Source organism: Hemiscyllium ocellatum, chromosome 18 (assembly GCF_020745735.1).
Source record: "Hemiscyllium ocellatum isolate sHemOce1 chromosome 18, sHemOce1.pat.X.cur, whole genome shotgun sequence".
NCBI lineage: Eukaryota > Metazoa > Chordata > Chondrichthyes > Orectolobiformes > Hemiscylliidae > Hemiscyllium > Hemiscyllium ocellatum.
Window position 1 is genome coordinate 72760292 of NC_083418.1, and position 20235 is coordinate 72780526.

The 20235-nt window shown below is 43.5% G+C and overlaps 1 protein-coding gene across 1 annotated transcript in view; it reads right to left on the reverse strand.

Annotated features, from left to right (window-relative positions):
• Positions 1-20235, reverse strand: part of ano3 (anoctamin 3) — a 582275-nt gene that overhangs the window by 55677 nt on the left and 506363 nt on the right. Inside the window, exons 18-21 of the mRNA XM_060838668.1 lie at positions 9121-9285; positions 8558-8594; positions 5202-5313; positions 540-597 (exon numbers count right to left, since the gene is read on the reverse strand). Coding sequence (XP_060694651.1) covers positions 540-597; positions 5202-5313; positions 8558-8594; positions 9121-9285 — 372 coding nt within the window. The remainder of the gene's footprint in view (positions 1-539; positions 598-5201; positions 5314-8557; positions 8595-9120; positions 9286-20235) is intronic.

Genomic DNA, 20235 nt, shown 5'->3' on the forward strand with positions numbered 1-20235 from the left:
CCTGTAAGTGAAGGCAGTTTTAGTATGGAAGGGCAAAATGTGTTAGCGCAGGTTTGGAGGGCCAAAGGGCCTATTCCTGTGCTGTATTGTTCTTTGTTCTTTTTCCCCACATTTTAATAAAAGGATTGGGACAGTTTGTATATTTCCTTCACATCAGCATAGTGGTATTGGGAAAAGTCATCCTTTTAACTTATAATGCAACACATTCACAATAAGAAAAATTTTGGCTGCTGCACTTGTTTCAAACATTTGAGCTCTGAAAATCAGACACCTTCTGCTCCCGTAAACTAATAGTTGTGTCATCAATTTGAATACAGATTCAGTTGTATCTGCATGTTTAACACTGATATTATTGAGAAATATCGCTGAACGGCCAAATGAAAATGAGCTCATCTTTCTTCAAACTTTCCACTAACTGCTCATTAACTGCCCTGCACTGTAGCATGACTGTTTTTTCCCTTGCACTATGTTAGCAATTTGAAAGGGACGAGCACAACTGTAGCATATCAAGCAAAGAAACAAAGATAATGGATTAGTACCTCCTCCAGTCTCCACCTGTGAAACAGCTTGGTATAGGCACCTGGTCGACCTGCAAACCTGATCAACACACAAGAGGATTTTAGAGCAGTATTGGTTAAAACTGAATCAACATATCAACCATGTCCACTAATTCCGTTTTCCGTGATTAACTCAAGGGCATTTGCAATAAAACACTTGACGGGGAGATGATGGTCTAGTGGTTTTACCACTGGACCATGAATCCAGGGACCCAGGTAACGTTCTGGGAACACAGGTTGGAATCTTGCCAGGGAAGGTGATGGGAATTGAATACAATAAAAGTCTGGAATTAAGATGACCATGAATCCAATGTTGGAAAGATAAACATCTGGTTCACTAATGCCTTTTAGGGGAGGAAATCTGCCACCTTACCCGGTCTGGCCTACATTTGACTCCAGACCCACAGCAATGTGGTTGACTCTTAACTGCCCTGTGGGGCAATTAGGGATGGGCAATAAATGCTGGCATTGCCAGTGATGCCCTTATCCTGGGAATAATAAACTGTTAGCAACAGTAACCTGGAGTTAATTGGGCAAAGCTGAATAAACCGTGGCAAAAGAACACATGAGATGAACAAATGGATTGCATGGAAGCATCAGCACTTCTACACTCACTGATGTAAAATCTAAAAAGGCCAGGGGTAAGCTGAAGATATTCTGCTCATCAGTTTGGTTGAGTTGTCTGGGTGAGGCAATGCAACTCTGATTTAAATGACCCAGGATTATCTTTTCTTTTATTTGAATGCCTCTCATACCCTGCCTGACAAGTTGTTACACAAAGCCATCAATCCTGCGAGTAAAGGAATTATAGTGAATGAAGGCAGCACACCTTAGTGGGCGGCACGGTGGCACAGTGGTTAGCACTGCTACCTCACAGCGCCAGAGACCCGGGTTCAATTCCCGCCTCAGGCGACTGACTGTGTGGAGTTTGCATGTTCTCCCCATGTCTGTGTGGGTTTCCTCCCACAGTCCAAAGATGTGAGGGTCAGGTGAATTGGCCGTGCTAAATTGCCCGTAGTGTTAGGTAAGGTGTAAATGTCGGGGTATGGATGGGTTGCAGGTCGGTGTGGACTTGCTGGGCCGATGGGCCTGTTTCCACACTGCAAGTAATCTAATCACACATTAGTTTTCGTATATTTTGAGCACAAAAGCACTGTCAAGGTTTCCTTGATACTGGACTACTGAGGAGAAATGTGCAGTCCAATTTATGTCAAACAGCACATTTTTCTTCGCTTTCACAAAAATATCCAACTTTAAAATAATGAAAGCCCTTCCTTTCTAGGGAGAGTTATTCACCAATTGGGAAAGAAAACATTTGATCAACATCAAATCAGTAACAGTTTGGTCTACTAGATGTTCCTGAATGAAGTTAATAAATATTCTATTTACATAACATGTCAGAATGCATGGACATTTTTATGCTTGGCTCCACTATCAAGATGGCAATGAGTTTTTACCATCCGGTTTGCAATGTGGAAATGCTGAGGTTTTGTACTGAGGGGGTGGAGAAACCAGACGAATACTGTAAAGACATCTTTTAATGTAAAAGGAAATTGGATACAGGAGTAGGCCAATTAATCCCTTAAGTGTGTTCTACCATTCAACAAGAACACAGAATCCTTATAGTGTGGAAAGAGACCGTTTGGCCCTTTGATTCAGCACTGACCCTCCAAAGAACATCCCACTCATGCCCAACTCCGACCCTATCCCCGTAACCCCATATTTCCTATGGCCAATCAATCTAGCCTGCATATCTTTGGGCTGTGGGGGGAAACTGGATCACCCAAACGAAACCCACACAGATTAGGGGAGAACGTGCAAACTCCACACAGACAGTCACCCAAGGTGCAAGAGTGAGTGTGTGTGTGTGTGTGTGTGTGTATGTGCTCGTGTGTGCGCACGTGCATGCGTGGGAAGCAGACATGGGGAAACAAACAGGTCAGCAACATGGGTCAAGCTCGATGAGGTCAGTCACTGGAGTCACCCCTTTCTTTGAACAAAGCTGAAAACATGTGGCAGTTTTCACAAACGCTAATTACTAGAAGCATGTGGAAGTATTGAAAAAGGTGCAGAGGAGATTTGTCAGGATGTTGCCTGGTCTGGAGGACGGACTGTTCGCATTGAAGAGAAGAAGGCTAAGAGGGGATTTAATAGAGACATACAAGATGATCAGGGGATTAGATAAGGTGGACAGTGAGAGTCTTTTTCCTAGTATGATGACATTGGCTTGTATGGAGGGGCATAGCTGCATAGCTGATGTCATATGTCAGAGGCAGGTTCTTTACCCAGAGAGTGGTAAGGGCATGGAATGCCCTGCCTGCTAATGTAGTTAACTCAACCACATTAGTGGCATTCAAACAGTCCTTGTATAGGCATATGTATGACGATGGGATAGTGTAGGGAGTGCGCTTAAGATTACTTCACAGGTCGGTGCAACATCAAGCGCTAAAGGGCATGTTCTGCCCTGTATTCTATGTTCGATGTTCTATATAATGGTCTAATATTGAGCCACAAATGTGGATCATCTGCACCTTTTCAGTCGATGGTCCTTAAAGAGATGTCACCATCTGTTAGGAATGTGTGGTAGTCAGGCTGTAGTCCTGTTGGGTCTGGGGTATGGGGTTGGTGAGCATTGGGAGAGAGGAAATATTTCATGCTGAGATGCAATAGTCTTGGGAACAGGTTCACCCGTGAAATTGAGATGGGAGGAGTGAGCTTAGTGAAAGCAAGAGTACAAGGAGGGACTGAGGAGGAGAAGTGGATTTCTCTGTGATATGTCATACTTTTGACCATCTTTACAGTGTGAGTGTCTGGTGCAGCCTGACTGACAGATCATTGAGAATTTGTGGAGAAGCGCCTGCCTGTGCTAATGGGGCCATGAAGTGAGTGTCTCCAGTGAACAATTCAGTAACACAATCTCCCACATTTCACAAACCCAGCATTACACTTCCGTCTGCACTCCCCACACCATGGCTCCGTGTTTATTAAAATTTACAGCTCCATTTGTAAATCCCACAGGATTTAGTCCTTTACGTAAGTATTAACCACAAGCTGCATCCAACAACGTTTGGCCTGGATGAGGTGGTGTTCAGTCAGACAGGTTTGTAACTGGCCAGCAGAGATTCATACAGACCTACTTTCCCCATCACTCAGCTGCATTGTGCTTCCCAGTACAACGTTAAATGATTTAACACAGCAAGCTGGTCAAACATCCATGCCTCCCCACAGACCTTACTTTAATCAATTACAACTGGTGCAGAATGTCACTCATTGCAGCAGTTTACAACAGTGACTGTGTAATTTATTTTATAAAGTAAGAACCCTGGATTTCCTCCTTCACTCCAAAGACCTTCAGAACTGAATGGGATTGTGAAATTGAAAAGATCTGAAAACTCAGTTGATGAAAGTATATGTTGTTGCATCTGTCACACAATGTGTTTAAAAATCTGTGTTCAGTAAAAGAACTGTGAGTTGACTCTTAATAACGATAGACAATAATACTCATTTATTTGACAAAATTAACATAGAATAATCAAGTCTACCATAAACTAACAATAAACTATCTTATGCTTTCGTTTAACTTTGAATGATCATATAACACCACACCAGAACTTGGCCAGGCTGCAGGTGGTGATGTCATCTGATGTTCTCCCAAGGGGTCTCAGGGTTGGCTTCTCTTTGGGTGGTTAATCTCGAGTTACCGCCCTGAGTGGGGTTTTGTGGAGACTCTTATCCTTCTGAGTCTTTGTGCCCTTTTGGGAGGGTCTTGAGGATCTGCCAATGGATTGGTCAGGTTTGATTACCCTGACCAATTTGACCCAACCAGGGGTTGGCACATTGATGGCTGGGTGGCCCTTAGGTGTCCATTATGGTAGGTGCTGGGTGTGTACAGTCTCTTCCAAATAAAGATGCTAGCCCTCTCCATGTCTGGTGAATGACTCAATGCTCCCGATTGTCCTAAGGGTGACATTCCATTGTCCCATTCAAGTCCAACTCCAGGTGTGTATTGCAGGGTTTGCAACTGTCAAGTTTGTTTGCAAACTGTGGGCAGCTGTAGCCTATCTGGATTCTGCAGTGTGTGGATTGACACAGTCACTTTAGTCAAGGCTGGTTTCCATTACCCAGCATGCTTTAATTTATGGCCAGTTGTTTGAAGTTCATCATAAATCAGTTATCTTGGGTGGCCTATCTGGCCACAATATGCCATTAACACTCCAGTTCTATGGGGTATAGTAGATGACGTAAAGGCCTCAAAGGTCCAGATCATAACCACCAGGTAGTTATTGGCAACAGCTTGATGTAAGGGGAGGCTGTGATTCTATCTCTCTTTCTCAAGATTGTCCAAAGTGCCCATCGTATAAAATCATTCCATTATTTGTTTACTACAATGTTACAAAGCATTTATCAAAAGGGATCAATGATTAGAACAGACACTTCAGCAACTTGTACTTACCCAACTTAAAACAAACTTCATTGTAAATCAAAATCAATGGCTCTACATCTCAAAAACTGTGCATCAGAAATTAAATATTTCTGGTTGAAAAGTACATATCGACTGACACTGATTCATTTGATATGAACTCGTGCACAACTGAGGATATGCCGTAAATTGGAATCTTATCCAAACTTTAGAATGCCACTCACCTGCCAAGGAAGAAAGCAATGTAGAAGATTGAACTATTAAGGTTTACAAATTGGAAGAGAAACATTTTGAGAGCAAAGCTATTCTCCCATTCAGATTCTGTGCGAGGATGTTCTGCAACAATAGATAATGTCTACATAAGTTATCGAATAAAAATGAAGGGATGTCAAAGAGTCATAGAGATGTGCAGCACGGAAACAGACCCTTTGTTCTAAGTCATCCATGCAGGCTAACTATCCTAACTTAGTCTAGTCCCATTTTCCAGCATTTGGCCCATATCCCTCTAAACCCTTCTCATTCATATACCCATTCAGATGCCTTTTAAATGGTGTAATTGTATCAGCCTCTACCATGTCCTCTGGCAGCTCATTCCATACCCATAGCACCCTCTGTGTGAAAATGTTGCCCCTCAGGTCCTTTTTAAATCTTTCCCCTCTCACCTTATATCTATGCCCTCCAGTTTTGGACATCTCTGTCCTGAGGGGGAAAAAACCCTTAGTTATTCACCTTATCCATGCTCTTCATGATTTTATAAACCTCTATAATGTTGCCCTCAGTCTCCAATGCTCCAGGGAAAATAATCCCAGCCAATTCAGCCACTTCCAATTGCTCAAATCCTCCAACCCTGCAACATCCTTAGAAATCTTTTCTGAACTCTTTCTTTTAGTCATTTAACTCTCCGTGGTTCACCTTAACAGTGAATGAAATCTCTTCTAAACATTTAGCCCAAATAACTTCAAATTTTATTTTCAAATTAACATTCATGCTAAGAAATAAATTTCTTTTTAGGTCTACACTTATGTTTAATTTTAATAATGCTGAAAGATAACTGCATTAAATTGGCTGGCCTTTTAGAACATAGAACATCACAGCGCAGTACAGGCCCTTCGGCACTCGATGTTGTGCAGTCCTATGGAACCAATCTGAAACCCATCTATCCTACACTATTCCATTCTCATCATTATGCCGATCCAATGACCATTAAAATGACCTTAAAGTTGGCGAGTCTACTACTGTTGCAGGCAGCGCATTCCATGCCCCTACTACTCTGAGTAAAGAAACTACCTCTAACATCTGTTCTATATCTATTGCCCCTCAGTTTAATGCTATGACCCCTCATGCTGGCCATCACCATCTGAGGAAAATGGATCTCACTGTCCACCCTATCTAATCCTCTGATTATCTTATATGTCTCAATTAAGTCACCTCTTAACCTTCTTCTCTCTAACAACAACAGCCTCAAGGCCCTCACCCTTTCCTTGTCTGACCTTCCGTCCATACCAGGAAACATCCTAGTAAATCTATTCTGAAACCTTTCCAAAGCTTCCACATCTTTCCTGTAATGTGGTGACCAGAACTGTATGCACTACTCTAAGCGTGGTGGCACAGAGTTTTGTACAGCTGCAGCATGATCTCATGGTTGCAAAACTCAATTCCTCTACCAATAAAAGCTAACACACCATATGCCACCTTAACAATTCTATTAACCTGGTTGGCAACTTTCAAGGATCTATGTACCTGGCCACCGAGATCTCTCTGCTCATCTACACCACCAAGAATATATCATTTGTCCAGTACTCTGCATTCCTGTTACTCCTTCCAAAGTGAATTACCTCACTTTTTCACATTAAACTTCAGTTGTCACCTCTCAGCCCAGCTCTTCGGCTGATCTATGTCTCTCTATAAATTACAACATTCCTCATCAGTATCCACAATTCCACTGACCTTAGTGTCATCCACAAAGTTACTAACTCATCCTTCTATACCTTCATCCAGATCATTTATACAAATGATAAACAACAGTGGACACAAGCAACTCCTTGCAGTACCCCACTGCTAACTGAACTCCAGAATGAATATTTCCCATTAACCACCACCCTCTGTCTTTCAGCTAGCCAATTTCTGATCCAAACTGCTAAGTCATCCTTAATACCATGTCTCTGCATTTTGTACAATCGCCTACCATGGGGAACCTTATTAAACGCCTTACTGAAATCCATGTACACCACATCAACCACTTTACCCTCATCCACCTGTTTGGTCACCTTCTCAAAGAACTCAATAAGGCATGTGAAGCATGACCTACCCCTTACAAAACTGTGTTGACCATCCCTAATCAACTTATTCTTTTCGAGATGATTATAAGTCATTTCTCTTATAACCTTTCCAACACTTTACCCACAACTGAAGTAAGGGTCACAGGTCTATAATTTCCAGGGTTGTCTCTACTCCCCTTCTTGAACAAGGCACAAAATTTGCTATCCACCAGTCTTCTGGCATTATTCCTGTAGACAATGACGGCATAAAGATCAAAGCCAAAGGCTCAGCAATTTCCTCCCTGGCTTCCCAGAGAATCCTAAAATAAATCCAATCTTGCCCAGGGGGCTTATCTATTTTTACACTTTCCAGAATTGCTAACAACTCCTCCTTATGAGCCTCAATCCCATCTAGTCTAACAGCCTGTATCTCAGTAATCTCCTTGACCACATTGTCTTTTTCTAGTGTGAATACTGATGAAAAATATTCATTGAGCACTTCCCCTATCTCCTCTGACACCACACACAACTTCCCACTACTGTCCTTGATTGGCCCTAATCTCACTTTCATCACTCTTATATTGCTGATATAGCTACAGAAAGACTTAGGGCTTTCCTTGATCCTATCTGCCAATGACTTCTCATGTCGCCTCCGGACTCTTCTTAGCTCTCTCTTTAGGTCTTTCCTGGCTAACTTGTAACTCTCACACCCTAATTGAACCTTCATGTCTCAGCCTAACATAAGCCTTCTTCTTCCTCTTGACAAGAGATTCAACTTCCTTAGTAAACCACGGCTCCCTCACTCGACCACTTCCTCCCTGCCTGACAGGTATATAGTTATCAAAGGCACGCAGTAGCTGGTCCTTGAATAAGCTCTACATTTCTATTGTGCCCATTCCCTGCAGTTTCCTTCCCCATCCTATGCATCCTAAATGTTGTTTAATCGCAAGATTCTATTTGATGGAATGTAGGCATTTTGTCTTTCAGAAGTTAAATCATTCAAAGGATGAGTTAAGAACATAGAACTGTACAGGACAGGAACAGGCCCTTTGGCCCATTATGTCTGTGCCAACCATAATGCCATTCTAAACTAACCCCATCTGCCTGCATATGATCCGTATCCCTCTATTCTTATGTGTGTATCTAAAAGCCTCTTAAACATTGTTATTGTGTCTGTTTTTACACCTCCCCTGGCAGCGTGTTCCAGACACCTACCAATCTCTGTAAAAAACTTGCCTCGCAAATCTCCATTGAACATTTCCCCCTTCACTTTATACCTTTGTTCCCTGGAATTTGCCACTTATTCAAAAGCATTGACTTACCCCAATTTGTCAGTAGATATGCAACCTTTTCATAAACCTTGAAACAAAAATAAGCAGAAAGTCAAACATGTGACTGTACAAACCCTTAACCAAAGCATGGTGTTAGTTGTGAAAGTAAACTCCCCTCTTCAGAGAATTGTGCTGTAGCTTCTTCTAATGGATTACCCAATGTACAGGTATGAAATAGCACTCTGCTAGTGTTACACTCATCTGTAGTACTGTATTCAGCAAAAGGATTAACTTAACTGTTGTGAATCTACAGCTCAATCCTGAGCACTGTTAAAAATCAGTCCTGATGCTGAATTTAAACTACCTGAACCTTTCAACAGACAATATCTGCACGTGTTTAGTTTCCTCCACAATCCCTCTATCTTCACCTTGGTTGATTCTCACAGTAGAAGTTAGGCTTTTTATTTAAAACATTTTGGAAAAGCTATACATTTGCCAAATTTTACAAGCTTCTCTTTCAGACACACCAAGAGTAACAGTGAGCGGTGGGGTTGGGATGGGGGTTTGCTTGTGACGGTGACGGGAGGATGTGTGCTGGTGCGCCCGCCACTCACCACGTTTAAAGACATGATGATGATGAAGTTGATGCAGACACCAGTTCCTGCTGTGACAAACTGCCAGTGTTTCTTCACAAAATCCCACTGGAACGTAGAGAAGATCTCCATCGTCACAAGGCGATACACCACCACCCCAAAGACTGCAGCCAGGACAAGCAGAATCTACAGCCAATGGAAGAAAAGAAAAGGAACACTGCTGAGTCAGACTGGGAAACGTTGCGATGATAAAGGGGAGCAGACACACGTTTCAGACTTGGGTCAGCTCTAGCGTGGATGCTGTTTCCCACATGAGGCACTACGCTGGGTCACCATCTGGCTGCTTTATTGAAATAAAATCATCTATTGAGCTATTCTAAAGAAGAGCAGTGCAATCTTTTCTGGTATCCTAGTTAACATTAATCCCTCAGTCAACACCAAATATAAAAAGGAAGCAATGGTGTAATGGTATTATTGCTGGACTATAAACCCTGAGACCTCGACAATGTTCTAGGTCCATTTCCCACTGTGGCAGATGGTGGAATTTGAATTCAATAAAATTAACCTGGAATTAAAGGTCTAATGACAACTATGAAAACATTGTCAATTGTCAGAAAAATCCACTAATGTTTTCTGGGGAAGGAAATCTGTCATCCTTACCTGGTCTGGCTTACATGTGACTCTAGACCCACAGCAATTAGGTTGACACTTAACTGCCCTCTGGGCAATTAGGGATGGGCACTAAATGCTGGCCCAGCCAGTGATGCTCACATCCTGCGAGTGAATGAGAAAAAGCAAGGAGGTTATGTGGGATTCTCTGATTCTCTGGTCAATATCACTCTGCTGTTGGGGTCACTTTGATGAGTGTAAATTGGCTGCTGTATTTGCTCCATTGTATCAGAGACTCAAATTCAGAAGCACCTCATTAGTTGCAAAGTGCTTAAGGACAGCCAGTGCTCATGCATGGCACCATATGAATACAAGTCATGGAGCACATTAACAGGCCCTTTGGACCACTCATGTCCAGAATTAGTATTTTTAGAATTTGAATCTCTACAGTGTGGAAACAGGCTCTTTGACCCAACAAATCCACACCACCGATCCTCCGAAGAGTAACCCAACCAGACCCATTCCCTTACCCTATATTTACCCCTGACTAACCCATTCCTGATGAAGGGCTTATGCCCGAAACGTCGAATTTCCTGTTCCTTGGATGCTGCCTAACCTGCTGTGCTTTAACCAGCAACACATTTTCAGCCCTGACTAATGCACCCAACCTACACATTCTGAACACTATGGTCAATTTAGCATGGGCAATTCACCTAACCTGCACACCTTTGGATTGTGGGAGGAAACCGGAGCACCCAGAGGAAACCCACACAGAACAGGGAGAATGTGTGTTTACAGATAGTCGCCCAAGGCTGGAATTGAACCCGGGTCTCTGGTACTGTGAGGCAGCAGGGCCAACCATTATGTTGGTCTATGCTGATCAACAAACATCAAACTACACTAATCCCAATTACCTGCATTTGGTCCATAGCCTACTATCCCTAGAATCTTAAGTGTTCATCCAGATGCTTCTTAAATGTTGCCTCTACCATCCTCTCAGGCATCTCGTTGCAAATTTCCACCACTCAAATGGGAATTTCGAATAGTGGGAATGGAGGTTAGGGCAGTTGGATGTTTCTCCTGCAAAATGTGGGAGATAAGGGTCATAACTAGTGTCCCTGCTGACAACATCTGCGGGAAGTGCACCCAACTCCAGCTCCTTAAAAACCGCATTAGGGAACTGGAGTTGGAGCTGGTTGAACTTCAGATCATTCGGGAGGTGGAGGGAGTTATTGAGAACAGTTACAGGGAGGTGGTCACTCCTAAGGTACAAGAAAAAGGCATTTGGGTTATAGTCAGGGGACGGAAAGGGAACCGGCAGGCAGTGCAGGGATCCCCTGTGGCCTTTCCCCTCAACAATAAATAAACCATTTTGGATACTGTTGGGGGGATGACTTACCAGGGGAAAGCAATGGGGCACAGGGCTCTGGCAAAGAGTCTGTCCCTGCTGCTCAGAAGGGAAGGGGGAAGAGGAGCAGAGCAGTAGTCATTGGGGACTCCATACTTAGGGGGACAGATAGGACGTTCTGTGGGGGTGAGAGAGACTCACGGTTGGCGTGTTGCCTCCCAGGTGCCAGGGTTCATGATGTCTCTGATCGTTAAGTTGGAGGGGGAGCAGCCCCAAGTCGTGGTCCACATAGGCACCAACGACATAGGTAGGAAGAGAGATGGGGATTTAAGGCAGAAATTCAGGGAGCTAGGATGGAAGCTCAGAGCTAGGACAAACAGAGTTGTTGTATCTGGTTTGTGGCCCATGCCACATGCCAGTGAGGTAAGGCTTAGGGACAGAGAAGAGTTGAACACGTGGTTGTAGGGATGGTGCAGAAGTGAGGTTTTTGGATTCTTGGATAATTGGGGCTCTTTCTGGGGTAGGTGGGACCTCTACAAGCAGGATGGTCCTCATCTGAACCAGAGGGGTACCAATATCCTGGGGGGGAAATTCGCTAAGGCTATTGGGGTGGGCTTAAAATAATCCAGCAGGGGGATGAGTATAGGAAAGGTTGAGAGAAGGGAGGTCCGAAATCAAGTTTCAGGGATGCAAGATGGCACCAGCAAGCAAGAAGTTGGTTTGAAGTGTGTCTACTTCAACGCCAGGAGCATCCAGAATAAGGTGGGTGAACTTGTAGCATGGGTTGGTACCTGGGAGTTCGATGTTGTGGCCATTTCGGAGACATGGATAGAGCAGGGACAGGAATGGTTATTGCAGGTTCCAGGATTTAGATGTTTCAGTAAGAATAGAGAAGATGGTAAAAGAGGTGGGGGTTGGCGGGGGGGGGCATGTGGCATTGTTGGTCAAGGACAGTATTGCAGTTACAGAAAGGATGTTAGGGGACTCATCAACTGAGGTAGTATGGGCTGAGGTTAGAAACAGGAAAGGAGGGGTCACCCTGTTGGGAGTTTTCTATAGGCCTCCAAATAGTTCCAGAGATGTAGAGGAAAGGATAGCAAAGATGATTCTCGATAGGAGTGAGACAGACAGGATAGTTGTCATGGGGGACTTCAACTTTCCAAATACTGATTGGGAACACTATAGTACGAGTACTATAGATGGGTCAGTTTTTGTCCAGTGTGTGCAGGAGGGCTTCCTGACACAGTATGTATACAGGTCAACAAGGGGCGAAGCCACATTAGATTTGGTGCTGGATAATGAGCCCGGCCAGGTGTTAGACTTGGAAGTAGGTGAGCACTTTAGTGACAGCGATCACAATTCTGTTATGTTTCATTTAGTGATAGAAAGAGATAGGTGTATACCCCTGGGCAAGAGTCACAGCTGGGAGAAAGGCAATTACGATGCGATTAGGCAAGATTTAGGAAGCATAGGATGGGAAAGGAAACTGCACATTAGAAAAGTGGAGCTTATTCAAGGAAAAGCTCCTGTGTGTCCTAGATAAGCATGCACCAGTCAGGCAGGGAGGAAGCTGTAGAACGCGGGAGCCGTGGTTTACAAAGGAAATGGAATCTCTGGTCAAGAGGAAGAAGAAGGCTTATGTTAGGATGAGATGTGAAGGCTCAGTTAGGGCGCTTGAGGGTTACAAGGTAGCCAGGAAAGACATAAAGAGAGAGCTCAGAAGAGCCAGGAGGAGACATGAGAAGTTGTTGGTGGATAGGATCAGGGTAAACCTAAGGCTTTCTATCGGTATTTAAGGAATAAAAGATTGACGAGAGTAAGATTCAAGGATAGTAGTGGGAAGTTGTGTGTGGAGTCAGAGGAGATAGGGGAAGCACTTAATGAATATTTTTCGACAGTATTCACCCTAGAAAATGACAATGTTGTTGAGGAGAATACTGAGTTACAGGCTACTAGACTAGGTATGATTGAGGTTCACAAGGAAGAGGTATTAGAAATCCTGCAGAGTGTGAAACTAGGTAAGTCCCATGGGCTGAATGGGATTTATCCCAGGATCCTTTGGGAAGCCAGGGAGGAGATTGCCGAGCCTTTGGCATTGATCTTTAAATCGTCATTGTCTACAGGAATAGTGCCAGAAGACTGGAGGATAGCAAATGTGGTTCCCCTGTTCAAGAAGGGGAGTAGAGACAACCCAGGTAATTATAGACCAGTGAGCCTTACTTCAGTTGTTGGTAAATTGTGGAAAAGGTTATATGAGATAGGATTTATAATCATCTAGAAAAGAATAATTTGATTCGGGATAGTCAGCACGGTTTTGTGAAGGGTAGGTCATGCCTCACAAACCTTATTGATTTCTTTGAGAAGGTGACTAACCAGGTAGATGAGAGTAAACCGGTTGATGTGGTGTATATGGATTTCAGCAAGGTGTTCGATAAGGTTCCCCACAGTAGGCTATTGTCCAAAATGCGGAAGAATGGCATTCTGGGAGATATAGCAGTTTGGATCAATAATTGGCTTGCTGAAAGAAGACAGAGGGTGGTGGTTGATGGGAAATATTCATCCTGGAGTCCAGTTACCAGTGGTGTACTGCAAGGATTGGTGTTGGGTCCACTGCTGTTCTCCATTTTTATAAACGACCTGGATGAGGGCGTAGAAGGGTGGGTTAGTAAATTTTCAGACGACACTAAGGTCGGTGGAGTTGTGGATAGTGACGAAGGATGTTGTAGGTTATAGAGAGACATAGATAAGCTGCAGAGCTGGGCTGAGAGATGGCAAATGGAGTTTAATGCAGACAAGAGTGAGGTGATTCACTTTGGTCGGAGTAAACGTAATGCAAAGTAGTGGGCTAATGGTAAGATTCTTGGTAGTGTAGATGAGCAGAGAGATCTCGGTGTCCAGGTACACAGATCCTTGAAAGTTGCCACCCGGGTTGGCAGGGTTGTTAAGAAGGCATACAATGTTTTAGCTTTTATTAATAGAGGGATCGAGTTCCAGAACCATGAGGTTATGCTACAGCTGTATAAAACTCTAGTGCGGCTGCACTTGGAGTATTGTGTACTATTCTGGTCACCACATTATAAGAAGGATGTGGAAGCTTTGGAAAGGGTGCAGAGGAGATTTACTAGGATGTTGCCTGGTATGGAGGGAAGGTCTTACGAGGAAAGGCTGAGGGACTTGAGGCTGTTTTCGTTAGAGAGAAGAAGGTTGAGAGGTGACTTAATAGAGACCTATAAGATAATCAGAGGGTTAGATAGGGTGGACAAGGAGAGCCTTTTTCCAAGAATGGTGAAGGCGAGCACCAGGGGGCATAGCTTTAAATTGAGGGGTGATAGATATAGGACAGATATCAGAGGTAGTTTCTTTACTCAGAGAGTAGTAAGGGTATGGAATACTTTGCCTGCAACGGTAGTAGATTCGCCAACTTTAAGTACATTTAAGTCATTATTGGACAAGCATATGGACGTACATAGAATAGTGTAGGTTAGATGGGCTTCAAGTTAATATGACAGGTCAGCGCAACATTGGGGGCTGAAGGGCCTGTACTGCGCTGTAATGGTCTATGTTCTAATCCACTTAATCCTCACCTTAAACTTGTGCCTTCTGGTTTTAGACATGTCTGCTATGGGGAAAAGATTCTCACAATCTACCCTGTTTACGAATATCACATTTGCATACCTCAGTCAGATCCCAACCCCCAGCCTCCTCTGCATCAAGGAAAACAAACCCAGTCTACCCACTTGCTCCACATATTTGAGGCTCATCATCCCAGGCAACATCCTGGTGAATTTCTTCTGCACATTGTCCAGTGTAATTATGCCCTTCTGATAATGTGGCAACCAGAACTATACACAGAATTCCATCCGTGGCCTAGCCAATGTTTTATAAAGATGTAAAAAGACTTCCTTGCTCCTATATTCTATGCCCTAGCTAATGAAGCTATGCATACACTGCATATGCCTTCTTCCCTACCCTGCTTACCTGTGTTGACTCCTTCAGGGACTAATGGACCTGTACACCAAGGTCCCTTTGTTACTCAGTATGTACTGAGGAACCTACCTTTTGCTGTATGTATCCTTTCTTTATTAGACCTTCCAAAATGCAACACCTCACATTTATCAGGATTAAATTCTATGTGCTATTGGTCTGTCCAATTTACCAGCTGATCAACTTCAAACTATAGTTTGAGATTAGCCTTCTCACGATCATAAACAGTATCAATTTTCATGTCATCTGTAAACTGACTTTCGACATTCACATCCAACTTGTTAACATAGATAATAAATAGCAAGGGTCCCATCACCAATTCCTATGGCGCATCGCTGATCACAAGAGTCTGGTCACAAAAAAACAAACCTCTACCTTTACCCTTTGCTCCCTCTTTGCAAGACAGTTTTGGATCCAATTTGTCAAATTCCTTTGGATCCCATAGGCTCTCATGATTTTTGACCAGCCTTCCATGGAGCACCTTGTCAAAGGCCTTAGTGAAGTCCCTGTAAACCACATCAACTGCACTATCCTCACCAATGTATTCAGTCAGCTCTTTGAAAATTTCAGTGAAATGAGACAGGATCTCTCTCTTTTTAACAAATCCATGTTGATTCCCTGATCAATCTCTTCCTTTCCAAGTGTTGATTTATTCTATCCCTTGGAATCTTTTCCAAAATTTCTCTATTTCTGGCAGTTCATCTGTGGCTAGTGATGGATTAAATATCTCTGTCAAAGCCCCAGTCATCTCCACCCTTGCCTCCCACAGGAGTCTAGGATAACATTCATCAGGTTCTGGGGTTTTGTGCATCTTTATGTCTATCTAAAACCTCATTAATTTGAACATGTTCTGGAACCTCAATATCCCAACTGAAATCTCTAGCAACAATGGCTTTTTCATTTGTGAATACAGTCAGGAAATATTCATTTAAGATCTCACCCATGTCCACTGGCTCCAAGCACAGGTTGCCCCAGTGGTCTCTCACAGACCCCACTCTTTCCATAGGGAGTAATCCTCCTATGCTTAACATAATTGTGAAGCACCTAAATCTTATCTGCCAAATACATTTTGTGGTCCTTCTTTGCCATCCTATCTTCTTTGAAGTGGTCTCTACACCTTTTATACTTCTTAAAGGCCACTCCTGTCTTTAATGCACCATTCCTAACATATGCTCCCTTCTTTTTCTTTCTCAAACTCTCAACACCTCTTGACATCCAGCGTTCTGTTCTCTGACCCTTCAGTCTAAGAGGCAATCTTTCTGGTTTCTCTTTACAAGAGCTCAAAATGAAATCACAACCATAGAACTGTCTCCCATTATGCAACAATGGGTTTTTTTAACATCATGCACAGGTCGGTTTGACTTGGGAGTTGGTTTGACATCTTTTATTGTGCACTATGTAACCACTGCATTATTACACTCAGGATGAATCATGAACAACTTGTGGCAAAACCACTCTAAATCTACTGAACCATAACCTAAGATTGACTACAGGGAAATAATATTGTAGATAAATGTCAACTTACATTAGGTTTCTGCAGGATACCCTGAGTGAATCAAGTTTTGTCTTCATTGATCTGTGTGAGTGGGCTGTAGGAGCTGTTTTGCCCTGACCTCAATTTGCCTGCCTCAAAGTGACAGTAATCTGAAACGTGACAGGACTTACAACAAATATCTTCCTCCACATTTTAGCTGGATTTTCTTTTTATTAAATTCAATACATAGTAAGTTAATTATTTTCTGGGATATCTCTGCACAGTTGGAATTACTGGACTCCGACTGGTTAAGCCACTCAGCACAAACTCACACAGACAGAGGAATTAAAACCGAATGACCTTTTATAGAAACCAACAGTTCAGCACCCCCCCATTGGTACCAATCTGACACTTACTGCTGACTGAAATGATTTATAAGTGCCGGCGTTGGACTGGGGTGGACAAAGTCAAAAATCACACAACACCAGGTTATTTGGAAGCGCTAGCTTTTGGAGCGCTGCTCCTTCATCAGATGGTTCATCAGCAACCACCTGATGAAGGGACAGCAATCTGAAAGCTGGTGCTTCCAATTAAGGCAAAAGTGAGGATTGCTGGAAATCAAAGTCTAGATTAGAGTGGTTCTGGAAAAGCACAGCAGGTCAGCAGCGTCCGAGGAGCAGGAAAATCGATGTTTCAGGCAAAAGCCCTTGCTCATCGATTTTCCTGCTCCTCAGATGCTGCCTAACCTACAGTGCTGCCAAATGAACCTATTGGACTATAACCTGGTGTTGTGTAATTCTTATCTTCAGGTTTGAAAAGCACACTGCACTCACACTTGTGGAAAGAAGGTGTTCAGCTTGACAGGCTGACTGAAAGCTTCTCCATCACAGCTCTAATGAAAAGTCATTGAGGTACAACATCAATTTAGTTTCTCCCACTGCAGGTGTGACCTGGACCCATGGAATATTTCCACAATTCTCTGACTACATTTCAGATTTTCAGCATCTACGTTTGTCATGTGGTCACTTATGTTTGACCCTTGGCTGACCACGCAAACAGGGCGGATTTGAAATGACAAGGAACAAGTGGCTTTAAGTCCCAGATCAGAGGCACATTTACATTGCCAAACTGGTCCTACCCTTTGAATAAGTATAGAACCGAAGGAGCCTGGATGGTCTGAACCTGCTGAGATTTTCCAGCATGTTCTCTTTTGGTTTCAGATTCCAGCAACCACAGTAATTTGCTTTTATTTTGGTCTAAAACTTTGTTTGCATTATGCAGCTTCATCCATCCAAGTAAGTGGGGAATATTCTCCCAAATCCTTGATTTGCGGCTTGTAGATGGTGAACTAGTTTTGGAGAGTCTGGAGGTAAGTTACTCGGGGCAGGTTCGTTAGCCTCTGATCTGTTTGTATGACCAGGCCAGTTCAGTTTCTGGTCAATGGTAATTCCCAGGATATTGATTGTGGGTCATTCAGGCAAGGGACCAGATAATCAAATATCCTAGCTCAATGGGCAGGGAATCCAATCACAGTTATGTCAGTCATAAAAACAAGATCACACCATGGTTCTGAGGAAATTGATCCCAGCCTGAAAAACTACGCCATGTTCTTCGTGACCTGCAACACATTATCAATGAGGATGAGCACCTCACCAAGACTTTCCCCACACCTCCACTACTTGCCTTTAAACAACCGCCAAACCTCAAACAGATCATTGTTCGTAGCAAACTGCCTGGCTCTCAGGACAACTCCATACAACCCTGTCACGGTAGGTGCTGCAAGACGTGTCAGAGTGTGGACATAGATACCACTATTATGTGTGGGGACACCTCCCACCTTGTACACGGCAAGTATTCATGTGACTCAGCCAACGTTGTCTATCTTATACGTTGCAGGCAAAGATGCCCGGAGGCATGGTACATTGGGGAAACCGAGCAAAGGCTACGACAACGGATGAATGGGCACCGCACAACAATCAACAGACAGGAGTGTTCCCTCCAAGTTGGGGAACACTTCAGTGGTCCAGGACATTCAGCCTCAGACCTTCGGGTGACTATCCTTCAAGGCGGACTTCGGGACAGGCAACAGCAAAAAGTGGCCAAGCAGAGGCTGATAGCTAAGTTTGATACACATAGGGAGGGCCACAACCCGAGACCTTGGGTTCATGTCACATCACAGGTGACCACCATTGCACTGCGCACGCGCACACACACACACACACACACACACACACACACACACACACACACACACACACACACACACACACACACACACACACACAACCTTACAGACACACACACTCCCATACTCATGTATGCACCCCCTCACAGACTTAAGACACTCTGCACTCACTACACACACACACACATACACTTTCTCACACTCACAACCCCCAACCCAGACACACACACATAGACAAAGACCCACATGCACACATATATTTTGTGGGATGAATTTGTACTTGCAGGGTTACATTGTACTTTGCTCAAAAACTGCATGCATTCATGTAAAACTCCGTTATCTCACTTTTTAGATTAGAATCAATCTGTTGTGGTTCTGCTCGCTGAGCTGGAAGTTTTTGCTGCAAACGTTTCGTTCCCTGGCTAGGGAACATCATCAGTGCTGTTGGAGCCTCGTGTGAAGCGCTACTTTGATGTTTCTTCCGGTATTTGTATTGGTTTGTTCTTGCCGTTTCCGGGTGTCAGTTTCAGCTGTAGTGGTTTGTATATGGTGTCCAGGTCAATGGGTCTGTTGATGGAGTTTGGGGATGAATGGCATTCATCCCCAAACTCCATCAACAGACACATTGACCTGGACACCATAGACAAACCACTACAGCTGAAACTGACACCCGGAAACGGCAAGAACATCCATCAACAGACACATCGACCTGGACCCCACATACAAATCACTGCAGCTGAAACTGACACCCGGAAGCGGCAAGAACAAACCAATACAAATACCGGAAGAAACATCAAAGCAGCGCTTCACACGAGGCTCCAACAGCACTGATGATGTTCCCTAGCCAGGGAACAAAACGTTTGCAGCAAAAACTTCCAGCTCGGCGAGCAGAACCACAACAATGGATACCCGAGCTACAAATCTTCAATCAGATTTTAGAATCAATCTAAACATCATGGCATAGACAGAGAACATAGGGGGCTAACACCTTCAACATATTGTGTAGCTATCACCCATTGTTAATTGCTAACCTGAGAATGCAACTTTTAGAAAACAGGTTTTGTGATTTACACATGAAAGAAGTGAGACAATCATTTTTCAATGTATAATTTCAGTTACATCACACTGTAAATTTTTGCTATAAATTCTGTGTGTTACGACCGAGCCCTCTACTATCACCTGATGAAGGAGCGATGCTCTGAAAGCTAGTGTGCTTCCAATTAAACCTGTTGAACTATAACCTGGTGTTGTGTGATATTTAACCTTCAGAGAAATGTAAAGCTGATGGGAGGACATTACAGAGGCAACATGAACGAACGTGGTACAATGCTGGATTCATGGATAAATAAAAGCAAAATGCTATGGATGCTGGGGTTCTGAAATAAAGATGCAAATGTGTTGCTGGTCAAAGCACAGCAGGTTAGGCAGCATCTCAGGAATAGAGAATTCGACGTTTCGAGCATAAGCCCTTCATCAGGGAACTGGAACTATTGAGCAAGTCTGGCAGCAGCTATAGAGTCAGAGAGTCAGAGAGAT